Source organism: Pinus tabuliformis, chromosome Q (assembly GCF_031772625.1).
Source record: "Pinus tabuliformis cultivar Carrire ecotype Pingquan chromosome Q, CPIR1, whole genome shotgun sequence".
NCBI classification, from domain to species: domain Eukaryota; kingdom Viridiplantae; phylum Streptophyta; class Pinopsida; order Pinales; family Pinaceae; genus Pinus; species Pinus tabuliformis.
The window spans coordinates 103,990,183-104,018,175 of record NC_142296.1 but is presented as its reverse complement, the minus strand read 5'-3'; the positions used below and the strand labels follow the sequence as shown (position 1 = coordinate 104,018,175).

Here is a 27,993-nt window from a genome sequence, read left to right as displayed (position 1 = left end):
TGGCATTAAATTGAGCTACCACTCTATGATGGCCCTTTTTTAACAATTTTTCCATCCTATGCGAGCTGATGATAGAGGGGGCTCCTGCCTGGAGTCCACGGAGGGTATGTGTGGAGTTGTTCTGCTTAAAACTCATATATAACTCCTAGAAATCCATTGTGAATGGCCCAAGAGTGCGGAGCCATTCAGCGCCGAGGACAATGTCGCAACCCCCCATGTGTATGGCAAACATGTGGGTTTTCAACTGATAATCCCCCATTTGAAGTTTGACATTTTCACAGCGGCCTTCACATTTCATTATGCCCCCATCCGCAACTTGGACTTGGAAGTTAGAAACTGCTCGTACAAAACAATGCACTGCTTCTGCGACTTTTTGATGGATGAAATTATGTGTACTTCCACTATCAATCAAGACTACTACTGGGCGATGTTTAAGAAAACCTCTGATTTTGAGAGTTTGAGGGGAAGAAATCCCTGCCAACGCATGCAACGAAATAACTGGTTCGTCAGAGACATTGTCCTTTTGGTTGTCTTCTTCTAGCGCCTCGTGTTCCTCAAGTGGTGGATCTTCCTCTATTGAGCTGTAGTCAGTGGCATCTATTTGAAAAAATTTGGGCTCCTTGCATTTATGACCTGGGGAGTATTTTTCATCACAGTAGTAACATAGTCCTTGCTTTCTTCTTTCGGCCATTTCCGCAGGTGACACCTTTTGGACCTTAAGTGTTTGAGTCATGTTGTGAGCTTGTGGGGGGCGGCCTTTAGTGGAGAAATTTGGGTGACTGTATTGGGCTGCTAATGCACGTCCTACGTTACGGGCTACCTTGCAAGCCTCTGTCCATGTGGGAGGGTGGTGCAGTAAGACTTGAGCTTTGATGGCTTCTTTAAGATCGCTGATAAAACATTCCGTGTAGAACACATCTGAGAGACCCCAAGTGCGGAAGGCTAAGGCTTCAAAAGCTGTAATATATTCATCCACTGTACCCGTCTGTCGGAGCTTAGTAAGACGACCCAAAAAAGAGGTTTCCTGTTCAAAGCGGTCTTGAAGAGCTTTTGTAAATTGGGTCCAAGTCCTAAAAGGTCCATTGCAACGTTGATGCCATTCCCACCATTGCCACCTTTCATTGTCCAAGTACATGCTCCCCAACATAAGTTGAGTCGCATTATCTAAGATGCGATTCAGTTTGAAATACTGCTCCATTTGTGCTATCCATGCCGACGGGTGAGAACCATCAAATTTATGCATATCCAACTTGGGAGGTCGCTGACTGGGTTGTTGGTGGGTGTGCCAGACGTGAGGAGAGTGGCTAGACTCACCCTCATTGTATTCATTGCCATTATACGCCTCCTCGTGGGCTGGCTCCTTGCCCTTCGGGATTAATCGCTGGACCTGGATACATAGTCCGTTAAGCTGATTGGTGAGGGTTTGCATGGATTCTTCAAGTTTGTCCATCCTTTCATTGGCCATTGCTTGGGCTCTAGTTTCTACCATACACCAACCTGATGAACAATTGGGGCCGCCTAAAAAGAATTTTCACTAATAATTGAATGGTACCACCATGCTCAGCTCGTCGGCCTGATTCTGATGGGCTAGATCACCAATAAGCACCCTGGAAGATCTCAGACTTTTTTTTTTTTTTTTTTTTGTGAAAAATCCCAACAGAGTTTTACTCCTTCCTGATCAAAACTGCAGTCGCCAAATCCTCAAAATGTCAATGCGGCCAAAAGTCCTGCGAAAATTATACCCCGGTATAGGAACCCTTCACAACAACTCCGATCTGGTGGATCTGAGAGATCTGAATGGCGGATCAGATAGCTCTGGGCGGCGGAACAGACTGCTGCTGCGGATCGGCTGGATCTAATAGATCGGAATAACTGATTGCGAACTCGAGACTGCGGGATTGATGTCTGCTGCTGCTACTTTGCACAAGCGGATTTGATATAAATGATGTGCGATCCCCCGATAGAAAAGGGAACTATGGTCTTGAGGAGTGTCAGGTGCTACAGATCGCAATATACGTAAAGGTCTGGCAGTAGTACTCGGCCCAATGTTTCAGGGCTCTAACTAAGGAGGATCTACCGTACCCTTAGCCGTACAACCCGACTACCCTATCGTACGGGCGAGTAATCTCTCCGAGTGCTGTTCTCGGTGTACTGTAGCCACAAGACAGCCGACGGTTTATCTATGGCGAGGTTTCAAGGGAGCCTAGGGGGCTTCCGATATACCCAGAGGGTATGTGGAAGACAGTCCGTGCGCGGTTCTGTCTAATGCGCTACTACTCGAAGGGGTACCCATAGGGGTTACAAGGGAGTCCAACAGACGTGACCACCTCTTGTATTTCCTGCGTGCATGCCTCCCCAAATCCGCAGGTTTATGCGCTCAACGACAGATCCCGTGGTTTAAAGACGCTGGAACACGTCTCTAGCCGATTTTTTTTTTTTTGCTAAGAATTGGAGATCCCACCGGCCCTGGAAAGTGCTCTGATACCACTTGTTATGCTCTTAACCTGCAAAATGATACCCAAATATGGAATATGCGAAGAAAAGATACCCAGAACACAGAATAGCAATGATTTTATTATTCAGAGAGTAATGTTCACTTGCCTCTTCGAGGGGGCAACCTCCAATAGAGCAGAGCTCGACTACAAAATAAGACACGATGCTCCTCGCAGGGAGTCTCTATCCTTTATATATGACTCATACATGCAATACCACGGGCCAATACCGTGGGTTTTATTAATACCATCTATCTAATACTACTGCCCATTTGCAACTAACTGTGGTCCCGTCATTAATTGCGGGTTAACCACTTACAAATATTAATATGGGCTTTATTGACTCTTGACTATGACGTGATCCCATGACATAAATAAGGGGGTTAGGGTGGGACCCTAACAAATTGTATGTTAGATTTTGGGGCTTCAACCAATGTTATGACTAAAAAGGTTATGGATCAGTTGAATTTAAGAATATCAAGGCCTTATCAAAACATTTGCTCCATGGATTCGAAGAAGATTGACGTTCTTGACGTGATCAAGGATTTCCAAGTCTATTTGGCAGATTTCCCATACAGGATAATCACTATGGATATTGCTATTATAGATGTACTTGATGTATGGGGAATGCTCTTGTCCCGAAAGTTCGCAATTGATTGTGGAGGATGTATTTAGTTAGATCTATGCTATGCTACTATTCCAACGAAAGAGGGTGGTATGGTCAGATTATACAGGGAAGTCGAAAGGAGGCATCATGTTGAGAACCCAAGGAGGCCTAACAATGAAGAGATTGAAGCACAAGAACATCCTACATAATATAATGCAGTTGTAATTGAGTTCTTTTATCCTATCCAAGATTCTACTCCATCTCATCGCACAAAGAAAAGGAGGAAAATGAGCAGATTTGGTGAGGACATGTGGTACAACACTGAGAACCTTCATCAGCCCAAAAGAATTAGGATTCAAGAGGGAACATCTAACAAACAACCAATGGATCCACTCGTAAGCAGACAGGTTCTTCAGATCAGACTTCAAAGATGACATCTGATGCCATGAGGCATTTTTTGTATTGTATCTCTAACCCTACTCTCTAAGACAGTTTTCCCAAGGAGATAATGAATATTCAGTGAAGGGCTCTTCCTTGATACTATACTTAGAAAGGGGAAAGGGATCAAGGTCACTTGAGATCATATGAGAATAGGTGCGGGAATCACTTTCAAAATGATGAACAAGAGAGGGAGGCAAAGGGGAGGGTGGTGTTTTGTATGCAAGAGCGGGAGGCAAAGGGGATTTGAATATAGCATCATACTTAGGAGAGGTGGGAGCCTTATTTATTTTCCTGCTATCAATGGTTGGGCCTCTCCTAACGGGAAAATTTATCACTTCCAACTGACCCTCTATATGCAAGGGAAACTAAAATTTCTCCTTCCCAAGGGCATCAATGGATATGTCATCATAAATAATACCTGAGAAAAAGGGAGGACCAATTTCAGACTCATCCTCCTTGTCGGTGTTGTAAATGGGAGCATAATCAAATTGAGGACCAATAATTTTCCATTTCTCCTTTTCAATATGGAAGTAATCTCCAATGTCATCTTCGAAGGGTTAAATGGGATCAACTTCCTCAAGGTTCTCAAAAGGAGAGTCATTAGGAGTAATTTGCTCTAGAAAGGTAAGGTTGGTCTCAGCTTCATCCTTTTCGTGATGTGGACCTGAGGAGGACTTGTTTACCTGCTCATTACTTAGATTATCAATGTCTTGAAGATGGTCAATGAGGCTTCCTCTTGGATGCTTAATGTGGGGCATGGTTGAAAATGTCTAAGAAAGCCATCAACAAACTCCTCAATATATGAGATGCTCTTTAGGTTCATGATCATGCAGCCATGAGTTTTGACCACTGAGAGATCCCATGAACAACAACATAAAGACATCTTGGTGAATAACCTCCTCTCTTGAAGCATGTGCATTAAATATTTCTACATGGTCAATTGCGGAGAGTGGATCACCATCGAACGTGGGCACCCCACATACCATCCTTCCTGTGACATGATTAGGGTGCCCAGGGAAGCAATGTCCAAAGTGGGAAATTTGTCAAAGAAAAACAACCTATTTGAGATATATAATGAAAAATAGATAGGAGTCGCCAGGGTGAATTTAATGATGCCAAGAAAAATGCTTGCTTCACCTTACAAGCATCGACCTTAAAGTTCAATGAAGAATGAGGGCTTTGTTCTTCCAATGGAGTTGACAATAATGTTATGTCAATATGTCGTATGGGGAACAAAACACACGTTTCATGTCCCTGACAACGACGCTAGAAATGTTACTGCTCAAACTAGCATTGGTCCTGAAAGGGAATCCTTGAAGGGCTACTTCTAGGCTAAGGGCAGCGATGGAGCAATAGCCCACTGTCACGTTGGCTAAGGCTCCCTACTTTTTACGGACTTTCACCTATAGGAGGAGACTCGTTATGATAATGATCACGAAATGGATGGACCAACAATTTGACGAGGGGGGATTCGGAAGCCTATTCACAAGAGAGCCTAAAATATGTGGCTTGCTTGTGTTGGAAGACAAGATGGAAGGCTCTCAAGGAAGGGCTTAGGGAGAATTTCAAAGGTTAGGTTTTGAGTATGTGTCTTATAAAGGCGATTCCTAAGCCCTATAATTCTTGTGGAAACTTGAGTTCGAGGTGATCTTTGAAGAATTGAGCTTGACAGTGCATGAGACCACACAGGACCAAGAGGACCCGAGGTTAGGAAAAGGGGATAAGATTTAGCAATCAATGGTATGCTTGACCTAATTAGGGAGAGGAAAGGGATCAATGAATGAATTTTCAATGAAAGACAATGTAAGGATCCTAGTGAGATTTCTAGCCTAAGGGAAACCAAGGGCAAGAATTGGTCTTCGAGCTAGGGTTTGTGATATCTCAAGATCCCATCGACGAAATCTCATGGAATTTGGAGGGCTTCTTGAGGGCACACCAACGCAGTTGTGAACCAAAAATCGAAGTATTTGGATGAGTAGTTTGTGAGATAATTGATGCCATAGGTGACCTAGAGGAATAGACCTAGAGAAGAGGAGAGGGATGAAGGAAAATAAGTTTAAGGTGATCACCTTATGGTGGAGCAATGCCTAATCCTTTGGGGAGATTTGGAGTCACGAGTAATTATGACTATGGACATTGAATTTCCTATGTCAAGGAGGCCTCAAAGACAACTTCACATAACATTAGGGCAACACCAAAAGCATCTTTAGGAAATTTATACTTCGTTTTGCAAGATTGATGGCTTATGAGGATGAATTTCAATGAAGAAGCATCTCTAGGAACATTGACTCATAATACATGGTCCATACATGAAGCATCACTATCTAGAAATTGAATTTCCAGAACTTCGCATAAATGGATGCAGTAAATTAGCCCTAGTATAGCGAAATGCCAACAACAATGTATGTGACAAGAATAGAAAAGAAAATAGCATTAAATTGTACTTTCATGTATTAAGAGTATATCCAACCATCAAGAATCTGCGAATCAAGAAGCGCTCCAAGATGAGAAAATAATCCAAACATCAAAATTCATTCCATGCTCCAAAATTCTTCCTCCAAGAAGGATAGTGAAATTCTCAAGAGAGATACAAGTCCAATCCAAACGATGATGCTAAAATGAATTCACATCACTTGTATTTATACTCTTCTAATGAGTTTGATTTAGCTAATTAGGGCTAAATTTGCCCCTAGAATAAAATAATGTGCAAAATAACTAACTTTTGGTGACAAGCCCACCAAACTAGCTCATAAACAAAAGAATATGCCTCTCAACAAGTCTAATGATCAATAATACATGTCGTTGGGCCTTCGAAGAAGCCTGATGAAGTCCATAAGTGCCCCAATGATGAGGGAACACAAGTAACTTCATGGGTCTCCAGGTAGATAAAAAATGTTTGTAGACCATCTGTAAGGGCTCAGATGATGGTGTAAGTGATGCCACATCAACATACAAGTCCTATGTCATCTGCCAAGTGCTTGGTACAGCTATGGGGACGATTGGGCATGGTGAACTAGGTGCATCTTGCTCGTCCAATAGGTGAATCTCGAGCAATCTGTGAACATCTCTAAGGATCCATGGAGTGCTGTTTACTGCGGTGGAGGCCAATGGCTCTTTACACACACCCTACATGTGCCAATGTAGCCCTTTGGAGGGTTAGGAGCCCGTGTAGGGAGACTAAACCCAAAATGGAGACTATCTGTAATCCTGCATAAGATCCAACGCGCTCCCTAGCCTTCTAGTACAACAATTCATTTAAGGAAATCGAGTTAAAGAGCTTTCAAACCATGGACAACAGGTGGGCACTTCATAATGGCATGCCCTTCTATAGTGTGCTTTGGCATGTGCTAATGTCTCCAAGCTCCAAATGGGGTTAACCAAGTACCTTATCAGGTGGTTTCTACTTTTAAAGGGAATAGTATGTCCAAGGTACATCCTTTAAAATGGTGGTGGCATGTGATAAAAAGATGAATGGAGTAGGGAATGAAAGGGGTAGCTCTGTGCCACATGTTGGGGTACAAGGGTAGCTAGCAAAAGGGAAGCCCACGCATTGGTATATAATGTATAGAAGGGAGCAATCGTGGTGCATGAGGTGCCCTGACCTTGTTTTTTCTATCCTTCTTTATATGCCTTTTGAATTTTATGTTTTTTCTTTGGTTAATTGCTCGAGGCTTAATGAGTAAGAGCATGATATGCAAAGTATAGCAGTGGATACCCCCTTTGAGGTGGGGTAGTTCATTTTCCACTAGGGGTGTGGACAATCATGGGTTTTTGAATGATAAAAGAGGCTCATCTAAGGCCTAGAAGAACCAGGGTGATAGCCATGAGAATGAGGTAGAGCTCGTGCATTAGCTTTTGTCCACGTGCTGAAAGTGTTTGTCCCAACCATCTTTTGCATTTTATGGTACATTTTTCAGTTGGATGTGGCCAATTATGATTTTACTTTTATTTTCAATTGCATCAACTTCCGGGGCATCGTTCTAGGTCTGACCCAAGGTGTTGGCAGGGGGAAGGGGAAGGCTAACCCTACATGGACCTAGTGGAGGAATTGTTAGAAAATCAGAAAGGTAGTACATATTTTCATGTTCTTGATAATTATTTGTGATGTTTCTTATTATTACAATTCCTTATATCTTCTTACTTTAGTTCATCAAACAATTACCAAAAGTAGTAGCAAATAAAACAATAGACACCAGATGTAGGCACATGCCAAGGCAAAACCCCCCTCCAGGGGCAAACCTTGTCAAGATAATTCTTCCTTTCAATAGTATTTTTTTAGACTCTTCACCCTAGACCAAGACCAAACCTTCCCTCCACACCAAGTCAACCTCCCAGAATTTCGACCTCTTCCAACAACTTTGACTATGCAACAACTTACAACAACTGGCAGCTTCGAGCAACAATGAAACCTTTCGACTTCGATCTCCCAATCTAGGACATGAAACAAAAAGAGAGAGAGACCAAAATTTCGATTTTCCTTGTCTCCTTAGATTTCCCCAAACTCGCATTCACTTTGACTTCCTGACAACATATTTCACACCTTTTCCCAGTTACAAGAAAACTTCGTGATTCTGCCCAGCAACAAGAGATTTCGCACTTCTTCTAGCTACAAGAGAATTCAAACTTGTGAGAGATTGATGATCCAAATGAAATCGCCGAGCTTCCTTTTATAGGCTTCTTGTGGGGTCAAATAGGGTCTTTAGGCCGACTTCATCTTCTTCTAGGCTGACATGGTGTGGAGGTTAAATAATTGATATTTGACTCAATACTTAACCTATTTATATGATTCAAAAGCCCAAGAAGGGTCTCTTTAAACGTATAATAACTCTATAGACTTGGAATAAATCTTAGAAGTCTTCAATGGGGACATTGACCTAAAACATGGTGACCCAAGCATGAAACCTGTTGGCCACTGGAGTGACACTTGATGATTATATGAAGACTGCATGCCCAAGGATGTAACAAATGACACTTGTACCATCAGTTATCATTAGTCGACATAGTTTTTAAACTCTACTTCTATTTCTCATCGTCTTTTTTATACATATATTCCAAACTCTGCGGGGAATTGTCATAAGTGATACTAGTAATGATGAGTTTTGAGTCTGTAACAGGCCTATGATGTTGGGACTCTATCAGCAAATGAGTACATCTTGGAGTGTTTTTTTTATCTGGTTAATTATCCGTACGTTTTAGAGGCGGATAATTTTCTAGGTTTGTTCACTCACTTTTTACACCAAAGCGGGGGTGACGGTTTGAAGGTTGAGCCCTTAACACATCTTAGTGTCTAGAGTCTATGTATATTACCAAACTAGATCACACAAGATTTTGTGGAATTTGGTTAGATTTAGGTAGTCATTTTTAAAATTTTTAAATTTTTTGCACTGCGGAAATTGCAATAAAAATTGTATTTGTAATGTAATAAGTGATGTTTAGAGTAGTTGTATGGGGTATGAAGGGTTAAAAATGTGTTTTGAACCCTCAAAACCACTTTTCCTAACTTTAGTGGAAAATCTGGGAATTAATTAAGCCATAAATTAAATAAATTGAGAAAAATAAATATCCACACATGCTAAATGTTGTGGAAATGAGGTGGAAAATTATGGAGGAGTTAAAGTGAAGTCCCAAGGTGATGTGAGTTCCCAAAATCAAGGAAATGACATGTGCTCAAATAAAATAGAATTTTTGGCATTAAATGAGAAAACTGCTTACTTGGAAATTTGAATTTGTGAAGTAATGCACATTGTGGGGGTTTTGAGAGAATATTTGGTGGAGATTTTTGTGGGAAATTATCCCCACATGGGTTGCAACCCATCTACACTTGTCATTCCATCATAAAATTTGAATTTGGCACATAAGAGAATAAGAAAATGATATCCACTTGCTAGAAATCGATTTTTACACTTGGCATTGGAGCTCCATTTAACAAATTTGAATTTTTCTTTGGGATTGTCACTTCAAGCCACTTGTTTAATCACTCTACATTGGTATTTGCTCCCATACCTCTATATAATAGAGCCATGGGCTCATATATCATTGTCTACCAACTCTTGTGCTTGCTGAAGCGTTGTTACCTTATATACTTTTCAAGAATATCAATAAAAAGACTTTGGTGGTCCAATCATGGGTGTTCTTCTTTTGGAGCATGGTGCATTGTGAACTATTGATATAATCTTTCTATGCTTTGAATTATTTCATTTTCCATATATTTTTGTAAACTTGCTAGTGCAAAGCTATACAACTTGAGTGGGCGTAATGGTTAAGAGCATGTGTTTCCTTGTAAGAAGTCACAGGTTCAAAACCGGAGGGGGGTAGAATATGTATGCCTTTGTAGGCTTAGCAGTCAAATCACTGCGCGAAGGTGGGTCCCTTGTCCGACAAACAACGGGGTCTCATACACCAATTTGGTGTCTGGCTTGGGCGTGACCTTAAAATTGAATAATAATAATAATAATTAGCATTTGATTTTAAAGTAGGCTTTAGAGTTTGAATCTTCTAGTTTATTTTCAAAGAAATTTCTAGAAGTTTCAATTCATTGTTTGCTTATTTAAATCTATATGGACTAATGTTTGATTTAAGTATTGTGGAGGAATTTTTGTTGGATCAAACGAGAGGGGAAGTCTTTGGGAGACCAACCCATTTTTTCGAGCACCATTCAAAGGAACTCTCATTTGTTATTTGGATTCATTTAGTTTATTTTACGAAAAGTGTCTTGTAGAGATTCGTTTGGGCATAGTTTGTATACAAGCAATGATTTAAAAAAAATTTAAATCTTTGAAATAATGTTTCATTGATTCATATTAGCTATTTGAGAGCTTTACTAAATTAAACCAAGTGATGGGGTTCACTCCCATCACTTGATTTGATTTCTTGTATATTATTTGTATTCCATTTAATTGTTTTCATATTCTTTCTATAGTAATTTCTTTCTTGATCTTGCAACGTGTAGGTAGAGTGTTGGTGACAAGAGTACCAAGGAATTATCACACAAACTCTGAACACTTTTCCTTGTAGGACCTCTCTACCCTTTCAAAGTTGATATTTTTGAGGAGGTCGCGGATAAAGAGGAGGGATGCTATTTGGTAAGGCTGTGGGCTTTTAAGGAGGATCAGCTTCTTGTTTTGTGCTACATTTCATTCACCTTTGGAGGTGAAGCCTTGGGGCACCAAGAGACACTTAACTTCTTCAATCTTGAGAGCTTTCTCATTATACTTACCTCATTTTCTGAATTTGAGTTTCAAGAAGGAGATCTAGAGCTTGAGAAGCCCCATTAATTGTAAAGACTCCTCTTGAATATTTACTTGAGACCTCTTCAAGGTTTCTCATCTTGTAACATCTAATAAATGCTTAGTTTTTTTTGTGGGAGCTTGGGTTTTCACCTAAGAGATTCTTTTCTCCGTTTTGCAAAAGGAGGAACATGTAGGTGTTTTGATTTTGAGCTTGTTTTATAAGTTTTTCATCTTGCATGCCTTAAAATTAGCACAACGTCACCTTCACTAGCTAATTTTCTAAATTTCCCTTTTGTTACTTATTTTCATGCTTTGCCATTTCAAGTTTAGCTTTCAAGTACAATTCTAAATCTTAGTTTTGAAAGCAATTTATTTTATGCGAGACATCTAATTTTGAGTAGCAAAGTTTAACCATTTGCTTCATGTTGACCTCACAATAGGCTCATTTTTTACAGGTTTTATTTAAGTTACTTGCTCATTTTTTACAAGTTTTATTTAAGTTACTTGCTCATTTTGCAAGCACATAAATTTCAAGCTTCACTACTTTAGTTGGTTATTGGATTATCATTTGTCAAAGCAATTATTTTGAGTAACTTATAATCTGATATGTTCAAGAAACTTATGTATCTTGCATTATTTTGAACAACTATCCAAGTTATCTTTTTGAGCACATTTCCATTTTATTGAAGCAAAGCATTTAGTAATCTTATTTAATTCATGTGCAAGCTAATTTCCTTTTCCAGTTGAGTTTACATTTTGCACTTTACTTTGAGCACTATTTTCATTATATTGAATGCATTGCAAATCTCTATTTGGAAAAAATATCTGCATACCATATTAGGCATTTTGGTATAGTTGCATCTTCATTAAAATTAACTTCCAAGCATAAACGTGGTTGATATAAAAGTATATATCAAAGGGCTTTGATGAAAATTTCTTCCATCTGGTAAGAAGTAAGGTAAAAGCGTGTGACCCTGCTGTTATGAAGGTGGTTTGTCCCCATGTAGGAACGAAGGCACACACTGGCTCGCAAGATTCAGGGGATGGGTATCGTTAATGACACCTCCGTGCCCTCGTCCCCTTTTTCTTACAGTCGCCCCAATTTTTACCCTTTGGTAAGAGCTCAAGATAAAGACTTTTCGCTTAGATTAAGCATTTTAGATTGAAAATAACCAAGACTAATTGCATCCAAATCTAGTATAAGTGCATCTCATGTTTAATACATCTTATGGTTTTACTTGCAGTTGCCCATTCTACTTGTCATTGTTGAATATTTTATGTTGGCAAACATTGTTTCATTTTCCTTTTACAAGTGTAACACTAGTTGATTTTCCTTTTGCAAAATATCTCTATATGCTTTGATTATATTTTGAAAGCATGTTATATTTTGTATCGGTTATCATGCCAACATCTCTGTTTTCATTTTAGGATTGCTTTGCTTTCATTGTTGGAAGCATTCTACTTTTAATTTGAGCAAATGTATCTTTCATTTTTGTTGAGCAATTTATCTTAAGGCATTAGGTTTATGGTTTTATCATGTTAATGATTTTTATTGGTCATATCATATTTTGCTCATAATTCTTAAAAATAATCCATTTTCACTTTAACACCTCTCCTAGAAGTTCACATTTTTAACTTAGTTTTCCATTTAGGGACCACCCCTCGTAGCTAATCTAGGAAATCGCTTAAACGGAGAGAGAAGGGATTTAGTGTGACAACCCCTTCTCTTAGTTCCCTGCCACCAACCACACTTTGTGGGGTTGAAGGCTTTTTCTCACTGACTTGTAGGTAGGTGTAGGCGACAGGAGCAACAAAACCCTTGCCTTAATAAGTCTCAATAATAATAATAAAAATTCCTTCCATTATTCTTTTGATAAGTACTTTAAATGATGACTCAAGTAGATTATTGCAAACCGAACATAGTTACATTTTCTAATAGGAATGTGGACCCAGGTGGGACGAATGATGAATGGGGTTATAATGAGCAGAGGGGATTGATATATGTGGATAAAGGAGCGGGACCACGCAACCAAAATCAGGGTATCACATGTGGTACCATTCCTAAAGTCCAAAGGTTAGTAAAAGAGATCCCACAGGACTAGTGTCCAAGGTTTGCGAAAATTCCGAGGTCTGGAATCCTACTGCAGTAACTGATATTATCTCTTCTATTTGTTAAATAAATTAAACAAATTATTTGCAGTTTCTTACGGCAAATATCGAAATAAATACAATTCAACATTCGCAAATTAAATACTGAGGAAAAATAAATGCAAGGAAAATTAAAGAGCTGCTAGCACACATATAAGCATATTAAAACAGTTATTTTTTGACAATCATCCTTGGAAAAACCCAAAGTGGGAAAATTGATGCAGCAGATGAGTGTTTTATTACTCTTCAGTAGTAATTCATGTATAAGATACTTGACAACAAAAATAGAGAAAGAAACACCGAGAGAAATTTAATACTTCTTACTCTCCACAACAATTATCTGACCCCGAAATGACCCCTCTGCCCTTACACTAGTCTCACTACGTCATCCTCTACACAGTGACTACGCTGTGCCCCAATGAATTGCGTCCTCTCTCACGTTTACCCTTCTAGAAGTTATCCTGCACTCTCAAACTATTGTTGATGCCCTCTCTCTCTCCCTTGCAACTCACCCTCTAGCTCTATTTTCTTGTTGAACTTCAGCCACTGAAAAAATCGATCTGCCTGGGTAATTGAGTATTTGCACTATTCTATTCTCCATCTACCCATCGACTTCTTTTTATAATCTTTTGTTGGAGCACCAACGACCAAGATTAAAACATAATTGATGGCCTAGATTAATTCCCTGTCGATCCGTGTGAGTTTCTAGATAATTCTCACCACATTTCAATTAACACTGATTAATTAGTCATATTCCATTAGTTGAGACTTAGGAATTATTAAAAAAATTAGTTGGTTAATAATCTAAGTGAGACACATCTGGGTGGAATTTACAGAAATGATTTTTGGGTTTTGGAGAACTCATTCATTCTAGTCTTTCCACAAAGTTTCGTGGCTAGAACACATCTGATGCTATAAAAACTAATGCTCCCTCTTAGTGAGGAAAGTGTTCTAGTGCTGCTGCCCCTTGTAGCAACACCTTGTCTTTGCATCATCTCCTGTCATGCTGCTGATGTCTGGTTGTTGCTGCCCACCAACTATTGCGCAACTCTGATATGTGTTGCATCTTTGCTGCTGCTGACCCTGTTGAATTGCTGTCAACTACTGCATTTGCATTGCAACTTCGTCTCAATCGCAGCTGCTAAGAATCTATTGAAACAAATTCTCCACCATACCCATCTATTCTCTTAATTGGATGAACTTAGCTCTCCTTAAAGATTTTGTATGTCTGCTACCTGATCACCTGTGGGGACATACTGCAGCTGGACTGCTGCACGTTGAACACAATCTTTGATGATGACATCTGATATCAATGTGTTTCGACCTATCATGAAATACTGGATTCTCAGAGAGTTTTGTGTAACTCTGATTATCACAGTAAACACTGGTTGCTCCCATTTTCTTCCTGAACAAATTCACCAATAATTTCCTAAGCCATATGGCTTCATACGTAGCCGTGCTGGCCGCCATATATTTTGCTTCTGCTAAGCTCAGTGCTACTGACTTCTTCTTCCTGTTGCACCAAGAGATCATCCTTTTGGGAATCACGATTGCCGTTGGACCAAAACCTGCAGGTGTTAGTCAACGATCGCATCGCCAGAGATAAGGATCCATGAGAGGTGGTTAGTCCATGTCACGGAACACACAAGGAGAGTTGGTTTATCCAATGTCCAACAATCTTCCCCCCAACGCATGCCGGGTGTGTATCGGACTTGTGACCTATGCTTTGATACCACTTGTGGGGAATGACGGTTGCTGTTGGACCAAAACCCATAGGTTTTAGTCAACGATCGCATCGCCAGAGATGAGGATCCACGAGAGGTGGTTAGTCCATTTCACGAAACACATAGGGAGCATTGGTTTATCCAATGTCCAACACATCCCTGATCCAATGCCGAAGCAGTGTTCAAAGGTACTTTTCCTGTCCAATGAATTCCCTTCCCAATTTGCGTTTGTGAATTCGCTCAACCTGACGTCATCTCGAGTATATTTCAACCCGATCTCGACCGTTCCACACACATACCTGAGAATGTGCCTAGCTGTTATACAATGTACCCTCTTTGGTTCCACCATGAGCTGGCTAAGGGTATTGACATCGAAGCAAATGTCTGGCCTAATGTTGACCAGATACATGAGTGTTTGAAAATTCCTACACTGAAGGAACCCGTACTGCAACAAATCTGAATCTACTTCACCTACTTGATTTTTAAATTACATTCATCAAGTTATTCTTTTGAATATGGAAGCAAATTTCTTCTGCAGCCTACATTAATTAAATATTTGATCTCAAGAAACAGAATACAGAGCAAAGAACAAGATACATAGGACACTTATTTTTGGACACAATAGTCCCCAGAAAAACCTAATGCGGGAAAACCAGTGCAACAGTTCTGAAGGTTTATTATTATGTAGGAGAAATATCTAAATACAAATCTAGGATGCTCATCTAGCAATCCTTTATAGAGAAAATACTGGTGGAAAATCTGAGTGAGTTTTACCTCACTTCACTCGACAGAATTGCAGTGGATCCGCCAACAAGACTGGCTAACCCCGACTAATTTTGCGTTGACCCTGCATAGGCCTTGCATCAGCCTTTCAAGCTCTGCCTCAACCCTTCTGCCCTCTGCTTCAGCTATCCTGACTGTTCTCGACAGTTCCGGCTACTGCGGGACAGACAACTTTCCCCTTTTGTGCTGGCCCTTCTGGCTATGCGTTAAGGTTGAGTGGGCCTAGACTGGCCCATCGTCAGCTCTCACGGCTATTACGCTGCCTCCACAGGTTCTCTTCGTCTCTCTGTCAGTATTCTATGAAAGTCCTTCTAGATTCTCTTTGCCCTCTGCTGCTGAATGATCACCTAGTTCGAATTTCTCAAATTTTTAGCCCCATAAATCGAACTCCAGATCAATTCATTCTCTGTGTGTGTGTTTCTAAATGAACCCCACACCTCCATTTTATACTTTTCATGTTGAGTTTTCAACGATCAAGATTAAGTCTTTAATCAACGGCTAAGACTAGAACATGACTTGATCCGCCTTCTAGATCATTCTCACCCATATTTTGATTAATACTCATTAATATTTTAATTTCCCTAAGTTAGACTTAGAAACTCCATTAAAAATATTAATTATTTTAATAAAATACAATCCGGGTGGAATTTTACTAAACGGTTTATGGTTTCTTTAGAACTGATGTGCTTTAGCCTCTCCACCCATTTTCAAGACTAGAGCACTTCCAATGCTACCAAAAACTAACAGTGTGAGCCAATTAGTTGTTTGTACAAGGTGGGGTCGACTTCCTTGCCCCTTGATGCATTTGTCTTCGTCTAGTTGGTAATCATTGGTGTTGCCTTGGGTCCGCATTCTTGCATTTTGAATCTCTTCAGAATTTCTATAGCATATCTCCCTTGCCTAGGAAAGATTTCCCCATTCTTTTGCCATACTTCCAATCCTAGAAAATAGTGCATCAACCCCATATCATTCATGTCGAATTCTGCCGCAAGGTTCCCTTTACAGTCCCTTATGAGCCTCGATGATATTGTAAAAAACATATCATCTACATATAAAACCAGAATGAGAGGTTCATTCTCCACCATCAGATAGTAGAGATTAGGATCTACATCACTCTTGATGAATCACAACTGCTGCAAGTAACTGTCAATTTGACTGTACCACCCCTTGGGTGCCTGCTTAAGCCCATATATGGCTTTCTTCAATGTGCATACATGAGTGTGTCTCTCATGAGTTTCAAAGCCTTTAGGTTTCTCTTTGTATACCTCTTCTTCTATCTCCCTGTTCAAGAATGTTGTCTTGATGTCCATCTGGTGGATTTTCCATCCCATTCATGCTGCTAGGGATATGACGATCTGATAGAGGTATATCTGACAACTGGGGCGAAGGTCTCCTCATAGTCTATTCCTTCCTTCTGTGCATACCCCTTCGCCACAAATTTAGCGTTGTACTTCTCCACACTGACATCTGCAGCGTACTTGATCTTGTAGATCCATCTGGAACCTCCAATTGATCTGTCTTCTGGACGAGGCACTACCTCCCAAACATCATTTGTCATGATAGAGTTGTATTTTTTCTACCATGGCGTCCACACACACTTGATGTTGAGCGGCTTCTTGAAAACTGGAAGGTTCTGCAACCTGAGCTACAAAGGCTTGATATCTGTCAGGATGCTGGAACTGTCTTTTGTCTTTCTTGGGAGTCTTGACAAACTCCTCCGCGTCTCTCAAGGTCTGACGCACTTCCCTACTGGCTCTACCACTGGTGGTGGGAGGTTCAGTGAATTCCTCCTCCTATTCATGCTGCTTTGTCTGTTGAGAACTTCCTGGATCTCCTATTCCTGAGAATATGCTAGTACTAATCACTGTGCTTGAACCCTGCGACTGTCCTCCTGCTTGTCCAACTTGCTGTCCCTGTTGCTGGACTAACAGAAACTCTGTTGACTGAGCTCCTGCAAGCATCTTTCGAGATTTTCCGAAAGCTCTATCCTCAATGAACTCTGCATCTCTCGAGATTTTCCGAAAGCTCTATCTTCCATGAACTTTGCATCACGCCTTACTACAATCTTCCTACTACTAGGAATGTAGATCCTGTATGCCTTTGAGGTTTCGCTATATCCTACGAGGAACCCCTTCTCTGCATTGTGATCTAACTTACTTCGTTTTTCATCTGGGATGTGACAGTAGGCCACACTCCCAAAGATATTCAAATGACTTATTTCAGGCTTCTTCCCTGTTAAGACTCCTTCTGGCGTTTTCTTCCCCAATGCTTGATGAGGCGTTTTGTTTTGAATGTACGCATTGTGTTACATGCCTCAACCCATAGAAATCTAGGCAAATCCTGGTCATATAACATAGCCTTTTCAGCCCCAACTATTGTTTTGTTCTTCCGCTCCGCTACTCCATTTTGTTGAGGGTTGAATGGAGCTTTCCATTCTTTTTTGATGCCCTCCTGCACACAAAAACTTTTGAAGTCTTTATCAATGTATTCTCCACCATTATCTGAACGCAACACCTCGATCCTTTTCCCTTTCGTGTTCTCTATGAGTGCCTTGAACTCTCTGAATCGATCAAAGACCTCATCTTTGGTCTTTAGAAAATAGATCTAGGTTTTCCTGGAGTGGTCATTAATGAATGTGACAAAATATTCACTTCCACTAATAGCTTTGCTGGACATAGGGCCACAAATATCTGAGTGTATCAATCCCAACATGCCTTTTGCTCTATTATCACTTATGGGAAATGTTGCCTTAACGTACTTCTCAAGTACACAGTCTCTACAAAAGTCGTCGTGCTCAGTACAAAGAACTAGAGCACGTGTCACAATTTCTCTGAGCATACTAAGTGCTCCATGGTGTAAATGTCCCATCCTCTCGTGCCATAGTTCGTTCAACTCCTTCCCGCTGCTATTGTCCTTGCCTATCAGTGCCATTGGAGAATTAATCTGCGACCTATGTAACCTGTTTGTTCTAGCTCCAATCTGTCTCATCTTCTTCTAGTTAGAGTGTTTGACATACACTTTATTTCCTACAAAGTGTACATCGTACCCCTTGTCCTGCAACTAGGACACTTAAATTAGGTTCATACCCAATCTTGGCACATGCAGTACATTAGTAGCACTGATGCTAGACCTGTTTTGGTTTAAAACTCTATGGTGCCTCTCCCTACGAGAGTACATTTAGTTCTGTTCCCCATAGTTATCTAGAAGTCCACATGTTCCCCCTGATAGCTAGAGAAATATTCTCTAACTCATGTCATATGATATGAAGCTCCATTATTAATATACCAGATGCCAGATGATGTTGACCCTGATAAGGATGCAAATTCATATTTCAATTTGAAACAATTCTGAGGCTTCCTGGTTGCTGATTCTATCCATGACTTTTCTATGCTATTTCTCCTTTCCTTTTCAACGCTGATTTTGCTGTTGCAAAATGTTGTGGCCTAGCTGGAAATCTGCTTTGCAAGAAAACTGCTGCTACTCCCTCTGTCTCTGTCAATATTCGATCTTGAAAATTTAGTTTCTCTGTTGTCTCTCTCAGAGAAATAAACTTCCTCAAAAACTGACCCTCTTGGCCCAAGGGACTGCACTGCCTTAGAGGGTTTCGAACTGCTGCCTGTGTAGAGATTTGAACAACCTCTTTCCTTTTGCGTTGAGCTCTCCAACTTATGATAGGTGCTCTAATATCATGGGAAAATTTCGAAGTCTGGAATCCTACAACAATATCTGATATTATCTCTTCTATTTGTTAAATAAATTAAACGAATTATTTGCAATTTTTTACGGTAAATATCAAAAGAAATACACTATAGCCTTCACAAATTAAATACCGAGGAAAAATAAATGCAAGGAAAATTAAAGAGATGCTAGCACACATATAAGCATATTAATACAATTATCTTTGACAATCGTCCCTAGAAAAACCCAATGTGGGAAATTTAGCACAGTAGATGAGGGTTTTATTATTCTTCAACAGTAATTCATGTATAAGATATCGGACAACAAAAATAGGGAAAGAAACATTGAGATAAATTTAATACTTCTCACTCTCCACAACAATTCTCTGACCCCGAAACGACCTCTCTGCCCTTACGCTGGTTTCATTATGTCATCTTCTGCGTAGTGACTGTTGAAGAATCTAGGGCAATTAGGCGTAGTGTGATTCTTCTTTACTTGATAACAATTTGTGAGTCTTTTTACTTTTCTTGTTAGTTTAATCTTCTTCTTCTTATTAATGCATGTGTGTACTTCATCAATCTGCTACCAAAAACATAAGATCAAGAACACAAAATGTTGGCTCTCTGCCAGGGCCAAAACCTCTCTTCTATTGAGAGGAAAACCCTTAGGTAAATTCCTCTTATTGAAGCTTCTTATTGATCAATGGAAAACCCTAAACCCTTGACTAGAATATCCTCCAAGCACAAGTCAAGTCCTTCCTCCTTTCTGCACTTTGTTCCCCAACACTTTCTTCTTCCGACACTTTGTCCTCCTCCTTCTTTCAACTGTTAGTAAGCCTTGTTGCACTTGCTTTAGAAGAAATACCTCTGATGAGACCCTTTCCTTATGATGATCCCTTTCTTCTCTTCACTAACCAACGAACTTGTATGACTGTAATGGGAGGGATGTTATGCTAGTAGAGACAACCTCCTCCTCTTCGCACATGTGGCTGTAATAGGCTTTAGAACAACCCTATTACCTTCGCTCTTCTTCCTTCTTCGCTCAGGTGGGAGGCCCTTTAGGCCTCTGTTCTAGCCCAAACAAATGAGAGATGTGATGCTGGTATGCTACTGCTTTTATGACCGCAGGCAACCTTCCCTTTTCTCGCACGTGTGACTGCAGCTGCCCTAGAAATGGTCCTCTTGACTTTGGTCTAGGCTTCACCTTCTTCGCTGCACTTGGAGACCTCTTCTTTGTCCTTTGTTACCCTTTACTTGCCTCTTTACTTTGTAGATTTCAGAGATGTAAGTGAGTGTGTTTTGGTGGAGTGGATAGCCTCTATATATAAAGGACTGTCCCTCCTTTTACGTTGACTAGAAGGCCGACTTGAGGACAGTTTGCAGGGCGACGGACAGTTTGCAGGGCGACTTGTTGAGCTTGCTTCAGATGGCTTCTTTGGTGGTGTAACATGCTTGAAGGAGCTTCCTTGATGGTGCCTTTGCATAGGAGGGGACTTGACTTTGCTTGGAGGTATTCTCTTGACCCTAATACATGGTGTAACATGCCCTTAAGGCTTTCAATATTTCCTTTTGACTATTTGACTCACATATAACATTTAACATGTGCGAGACCTATTTGAATGAGCAAGAAACTCATTGACATATATTACAAAAATAATATTTCTTTTCTTGAATAAGTACAAATATCAAAAATACATTTATGAAGACCGAACCTAGTTACATTTCCTTCAATAGTGACTATGCAGTGCCCTGATGAATTGCATCCTCCCTCATGTTGACCCTTCCAGAAGTTACCCTGCACTCTTAGACTACTGCTGATGCCCTCTCTCTCTCTCCCTCGCAACTCACCCTCTGGCTCTATTTTCTCATGCTGAACTTCAGCCACTGAGAAAATCGAACTGCCTGGGCAACTGAGTATTTGGCAACTGAGTATTTGTACTAGTGTATTCTCCATCTTACCCATCATCTTCTTCTTATAATCTTCTATTGGAGCACCAACGACCGGGATTAAAACATAATCAATGGCCCAAATCAATTCCTTGTTGATTCGTGTGAGTTTCTAGATGATTCTCACCACATCTCAGTTAATACTGATTATTCCCTAAGTTTAGACTTAGGAAATAATTAAAAAATTGGTTGGTTAATAATTTAAGTGAGACACATCTGGGTGGAATTTCTAGAAACAATTTTTGGGTTTTGGAGAAGTGATTCATTCTAGCCTCTCCACAAAGTTTTGTGGCTACAACACATCTGATGCTACAAAAACTAACAAGGTTAACATTCAAAAGAGGTCTACGACATGAGCACAAACCTAGCCATCTGATGCTACAAAAAGTTAAAACTAACAAGGTTAACATTCAAAAGAGGTCTACGACATGAGCACAAACCTAGCCCACTCTTTCCTCTGAATTTTTGCATTAATCTGTGCCCAAAAGTATCCACGATAAGGAAATTAAAATACTCAATTACCAAGTGTCAAGGCATACCTTTATGTTCACGAGGCCCACCTTTAGACATACGATTATGATAGATGGGTGAGGGACCACATGGCTGGCTTATGTGGTGGAGAAATGGCACAACGATCTAGTTGGTGGCTGCTGGCTACTAGCTGAGGACCATCTTGGAGAAATTTTTTCTCCTAGTGATATCACGCACAAAATGGTGGGTAACAATCCCGACTTTGGCTATTTCCACATTGGATGAAATGCTCCATTGTCCACAAACCAAGACAACACGCATTACACCATCACATGAACAACATAAGAGAAGGGGACATGAAAAAGTGCTAATGCCATCCAACTATTAAGTATTCCCCCATAACAAATCCAAAGGATGAAAATCCAAGACACGAAAACTATGTTGTATGTCGCCCGCCCCTAGTGACAAATCGACATACAAAGTCGTTAAGATGCTCCAAGAAGCAGATGTAACATGAAGAGTATGAAAGATGAAATAGAAAACATCCACATGTCAAGAGAGTGATCCAAGGCGTGAAAATAACATCTACAACCATGATAAGACCTTCAACCATGACCATCTACCAAAGAAGAGCTGAGCCCTCTCCAACCCATAACACCAACTGAACCAGTAAGTAGCATCCCCAAGCAGAGAAAGACTGTACTCGCAACCATCCAAGCAGCTCCAAGGTACAAGCATCAAACACCATCAATGTGATCAAAATCACAATGTAGGATCGAGGTAGAGGCGAAGGCCAGATAAGAGGCAAAGGGTGATACTATTGATGAGGATTGCAACATACATGATGGTGGAACTTTGCTTGTCATTTAAGTTTTTTTGCTCATTTGTTCGTAATGCTTTCTTTAAAAGTCTGAATATAATGTGCTATTTAAAAAATTGCACATTGTGTGTGTGTGTGTGTTTTGTGTTTCCCCATTTCCAAAATTTTAAGGGGTCACTATTCCTACACATTTCCATTTTGGAAACTTGTACCAGTTTCCCTGTATGATGTAATTTAGGGATAACAGACTGCACTGATGTAGTGCCTATAATTTTCTCTCCTTTTTCTAAATGTCTAGAAGTTATGTAAGTCCTTTAATTAAGTACTGTTCACGAATAAATGTGGAATTATAATTATCAGCAGTCTCTGAAGTGGCTATTGATTTGAATTTGCTATTGTTTTGCAGAATGCTTTTGTCTTATGTCGTGTCTTCAAGAAGAGTGGACTTGGTACAAAAAGTGGAGAACAGTACACGGCACCACTTGAGAGGGGTGATTTATCTCCTACAGAGAAAAATCCCTCCTCTGGTTACTCTGGTGACATGGAAGTGCAGTCAGAAGATCCGTCAAAGCCAGTGGAGGGAATTGATGCAAATTTACATTTACCATCAAAAATATCATCGAAGACTCTACATGATACAACTGGAGATAATGCACCACTGAATAAATGGTTAGACATATTGCTGGATGACACTATTCCAAACTCTTCATGTGTAGCAGCTGATGAGGACACAATTCACTCACAGGTTTGTTATTGGTTCTGTATGTCTCCCTTGTCGGAAGGTTGATTGTATGGGTTATGTTGAGGTCTTGTTTAGATTATTTTCAGGTTTTTGTGGAGCATGAAGATTTATTGGCTTCCTCCAAAGTATTAATGAATCCTTTTTCTGTCTTTGTTGTGTCTGTGATTTTAAAGCAAATTGAATTTTGTGGTACTTCTGGTTTAGCTGAAATGTTCTGAAAGCCAGTGTAGTTTTATCAGTCTTCTTCATACCTATACTGAATAATTTTCATCGTGCATGTGGAGTCTGGATGAGGTTTTTAACTTGTAAGCAAGTTTACAACACCCACATCATCATGTTTGTTCGTTCGTGTATGAACCAGTGTGTATTATTTTACCCATTTGACTTGTTGGATTTTACCTTTAATCAGAAAAAATTTATTGATATTGCAATTTATTCTCCATGCAACTACTTAATGGCATTGGTGTTGCTTGCATGCTACTTTCCTGCTTTATTGTTTCAATTAGTTATATCTCATCAAGTGAATTCTAGTTTCTTTCTGAGGTTTTCAAAACTTTTAGGCACATCATCCCTTTTATTCGTTACTGTTTGAACAAGTGTATATAATTTTACTCATTTGACTTATTGATTTTATTTTTGAGCAGCATGAATTAACCTACATTCCAATTTCTTCCTTCAATTGGCTAGTGGATTTCACATTGGTTATTTGTTACTTTCCTGTCTTACTCTGTCTATTTGTTATACTATGTCGAATAAGTTCTGAACTCTTTTTATGTTACAGCTTGTGTAAACTTTCATAATATTTTTCAGGTTGATGCTATGCCAGACACTCCAAGAATTCAATGTGAATCTGCATGTCTTCCATCGGTCGAAAGTGAGCTCCGAGATATTCCAGTTAATATAAACTTTCTTCATTACAGAGTTCCAAATGGACGTTTGGATGCATATTTTGAAGAAGAAAGAATGCTAGAGGAAATGTTGTCTGTGGCCTCAGAGGACTCTACTAATTTTAAAGCATATCATACTTCTCTTGGAGATACCTGTGCTGATATTTTGAATGGAGGTTATATAGAAGTCAAGAACCTAATACCTTCCATAGGGGAGCTGGAGATTCATGATTCTTGTTTATGGGAGGTTCCTTATCCCTCATTTGATTGCGAGGGAAGCGGAATCCAGTTATGCACTGGTAGTCCATTTTTGCAGAGTCATAAGCAAGGATTTTCATTTGAGGGTACAGCTTCCAAAGGAGTTTGCATGCAACTCCACAAAATGGAAGATTCCTCAGAAAGATATGACAAAGATGTGACTGTAAGGTATTCAGAGAATACGCAAAATGATTGGTATGACAGTGGTCCAGAAATGCAGCAACTGCACTTTGATCGGTTTGCTGGGAAGAAATGGGACTCAGAGGTGAGAAAAAAACTCAATAAAGTATGATGACAATGAACAGTTGTTTGTTGAAGGTTTTAGACAGCTCAAAATAGATGCTTCTGATTTTCAAACAAGTGATAATCTTCTATCTGACATACCTAGCACCTGCCACATCCACATTCTTGTGACTGGGATCCACATTCTTGTGACTGGGAAAACTGAGCAGCTTTGCTGTGAAGTTGGAGGCAGCAGTAATTGTTGCCATTGTTTTCTGATTAAATTGGTTTATTGTGGGATATAGCAATAGGTTTGTTTGCATGTCTGTATATTAATTTATTAGGTCTTGATGTTCATTGGTTGCACAAGAGGAGCAAAAGGGATAGGAGTTTTCCGCACTCACAAAGTAAATTTGGATGCAGAATATCAAGGAAAATGAAGATTCTGTGCCTGAAGCTTTGCCAACATATATGACTGGTCAAATTGATGGTATGTGCACTTTGAAGATTTTCTTTACACTAAAAAAAATCAGTTTAGAATGGCAAAGCTTATATTGTTCTTTGATGATTGCTGTATGATACTACTACAAGTGCCAAAAAAGTATTTAATTCGAAAATTTAACTACTTAAGTCATGTTTGTTGGGTGCAGGGTTGTCGTTTCAAAAACATGATCAAATTGTATATGCTGCAAAGTCTGCTGCTTTTGTTTATAATTCTGTAGTTGATGTTATAAGCATTACTATTAATCATAACTTAACATCATTGCCTCTATATTTGTCTTCTCATGGGCTATTTGTAAACGAGGAACCTTCAGAGATAATTGAGGTGCCCACTAATATCTTTCAGACAACTATGAAAGATGAAACCAATTGTGTGAACCATTTTGAGTCTCTGTCTCTTGACTTGACACCATCATCAAGCCCTGGGAATGCTAGCCCAGCTATGTCTATGGGAAATAAAATGTTCAATCTTAAAACACGTGATCAGGTTCTGTCTGAACGATATTTATTAGATTCCAATAAGCCAGCAAGTATAGATCACGTTCAGAAAAGTGAAAACTCGGCATTTAAAAATGCTATAGGAATACTAACAAAACCATCGTGTTTAGGCAAGGACTCACTACTTGAAGAGGTTCTACATAATTCAGGAACTTCTTTGGAGCATGGATCACAGATGCAGGAATTGGATCTAAACTCATCAGAAGCAATGGTGGTTGGATTGCATATTGAAGATCCCAAACCCTCTAAAAGCCTCTCAATGTTTTTAAGCTGTGTTCCTTCATGCCCAGGTTCTGCAATGGAGTGCAATGTTAATTTGAACCCTGCCAAGGGCATTTTAGATTCAAATGTTGCTACCAATTCTGGATTAGTATGTGTTGCAACTACTAATGGTCATGTTACTGCTACATCATCGATCAGTACATGCCCCATTGAAGGTGTTGGATTCCGTGCATCAGAAACAGTCTCATCTAGATTGAGATTCAGAAAGAAACTAGAACCCAAAAACATTCCGTTTGTTGATAAAAAGAAAAGAGGGGTAGTTATGAATGAATCTCATGGATGTTTTGCTAAACAGCATATTGTTGTACCAGTCTTAGTTTTGAGCAGCAAAGACAGCTGTTCAGTTTTCTTTCAGCTTAGAAAGAGGTCATCATGGACAGGCTCTCTTGCTGTTTTTCTAGTAGTCTGACTTTTTGACACACCAGTTCTTAACTTCTTTGTCTTCCTGTCATGGGGTGTTTGGCGATTTACTAGAAGTTTCCCACTGCCGTATTTTAGCAAAATGTTGCGATAATCACGATCAGGATTAAATTGGTGAGGGTCCGAAATCGGAAAAAAAATCGTAAAAATCAGGAAAAAATCAGTAAAAATCAGCAAATACAAAAAAAATTCATTTTTTTTAATATCTAGATTCTAAAGCGTCCACAACATAAAATAAATGTATTGACACATAAATATGACAAGAGAACTAATTTATAAAATGTGTAATATGTCTAGTGCTACATCACACATAATAGTGAATCTTGTTCTGAATACTGAGTCCTGACTCAACCTCAAAATATCAACAAAAAATATAATAATTCATCTCATATCATGAGTTAGAATATCATATACAATGAAATGAACCAAATAAACTAGTACTATTGATTTCTTCTGCCACTCTTGTGATAAAATATAACAACTTTCCCTCTAGATGAAGAAGGCCCTGGGGATGGCAGTCGACTTTGTTGTGCTCTAGAAGCTAAAGAATTAGGAGTTATAGGAGGTAGACCATGTCCTCCACTGGTGACAATGGTAGGTGGTGTCAACTCCTCCTCCTCCTCTTTCTCTGCAGTTGCTACCCCCTCCACTACCTCCTTCTCTAACTAATCAGGGGCTGACCACATGATAGGCCTCTCAGCCTCAACCCTCTGCGCAACAGTGGTGTCAGTCCCATGCAATGAGATGGCCTCCACAATCGGGTGTCCTCTCACAATCGGGTGTCCTCTCAAATTGTCTCACCTTGTAGTAGACGTAGACCATGTCGTTAAGGCGCTAGGACTCTAGACTATACAAGGGTTACAAATTTAATAAATTATAAATAATAAATTAATAATTATATAAAATTTAAAATAATGAATTATACTGTTTATTATTTATTGAATTCAAAAAATTAATTGGAATTTTTTTATTATTTAACCTCTTGCGCTTCTTGGTGTGTATTTTTTTAAATACACTCAAGTTGCGCTCGCATCCGCAGGAGCTACATGTTTGGTTGAGCACTCAAATGGCAAGCCTTTGGAGATTGGGTTCTCTGCGACCATAGCCTCTCCTCCATGAATCTACAACAAATAAGATAAACATAAGAAAAAAATTGAAATTTGAAAGTTGAAGCAAAGTATGAAGAGACGATGAAATTTGAAACAAAATAAAGTTTACCTGGCATTTTAGTCTTCCTATCCACAATAGTCATGTCAAAGCTAAATGTGCCACTTGCCATCCTGTATATTTCCTTTTCTTTGAAGATTTTTGCAAGTTTTGCTAGAGATGGGACCATTTTCTGAACAAAAGTGAAGAATTCATCGATGACCTCAACATCAAGTAAGAGACCACAGGAATAAGAAAATGTGGGGTTCAAGTAGATCCTTGGAACATGAATGGGACAATGGAGTGTATTGTTCCATCGCTCACCAATCACTACCAATATTAGTTGTTGTTTCTCAAACCCCTAATCCCCATTATCATCATAATAGCTACCAATGGACTATTTGGCCCTATCCATGGCCTCATACAAGTATCCCATTGCAGACTTGTCTCCATCAACTAATCGAAGAACCTTTACCAAAAGTTCAGTAATGCTACACACCTCATTCACTCCCGCTCAAAATCTTTTCTGATATGAAACTAGTCTGCATATGGCCTCTCCTGCTGGTTTGCGGCTACATGACAAAGCACAAAACTTGTCTGAAAGAAACATTCTCTTCACATCTCACATATAATTCAAGAGGGATTGAAGAGATATGAAGCTAGTGGCAAATCGTGTAATAGTAGTTCGAACCAACTCC

General features: G+C 39.6%; 1 protein-coding gene across 5 annotated transcripts in view; it reads left to right on the top strand.

Annotated features, from left to right (window-relative positions):
* LOC149218442 (NAC domain-containing protein 54-like) overlaps positions 1 to 27,993 on the top strand; it is a 257,913-nt gene that overhangs the window by 150,130 nt on the left and 79,790 nt on the right. For 4 of the 5 annotated variants that reach the window (XM_089384036.1, XM_089384033.1, XM_089384034.1 and 1 more), the window contains 4 exons: positions 22,746 to 23,084; positions 23,892 to 24,491; positions 24,872 to 24,938; positions 25,099 to 26,153. In XM_089384036.1, the coding sequence (XP_089240162.1) occupies positions 22,746 to 23,084; positions 23,892 to 24,491; positions 24,872 to 24,938; positions 25,099 to 26,138 (2,046 nt within the window). In that variant the 3' untranslated portion in view covers positions 26,139 to 26,153. Of the gene's footprint in view, positions 1 to 22,745; positions 23,085 to 23,891; positions 24,492 to 24,871; positions 24,939 to 25,098; positions 26,154 to 27,993 lie in introns of those variants that run through there. The other variant, XM_089384037.1, reaches the window with a different exon arrangement.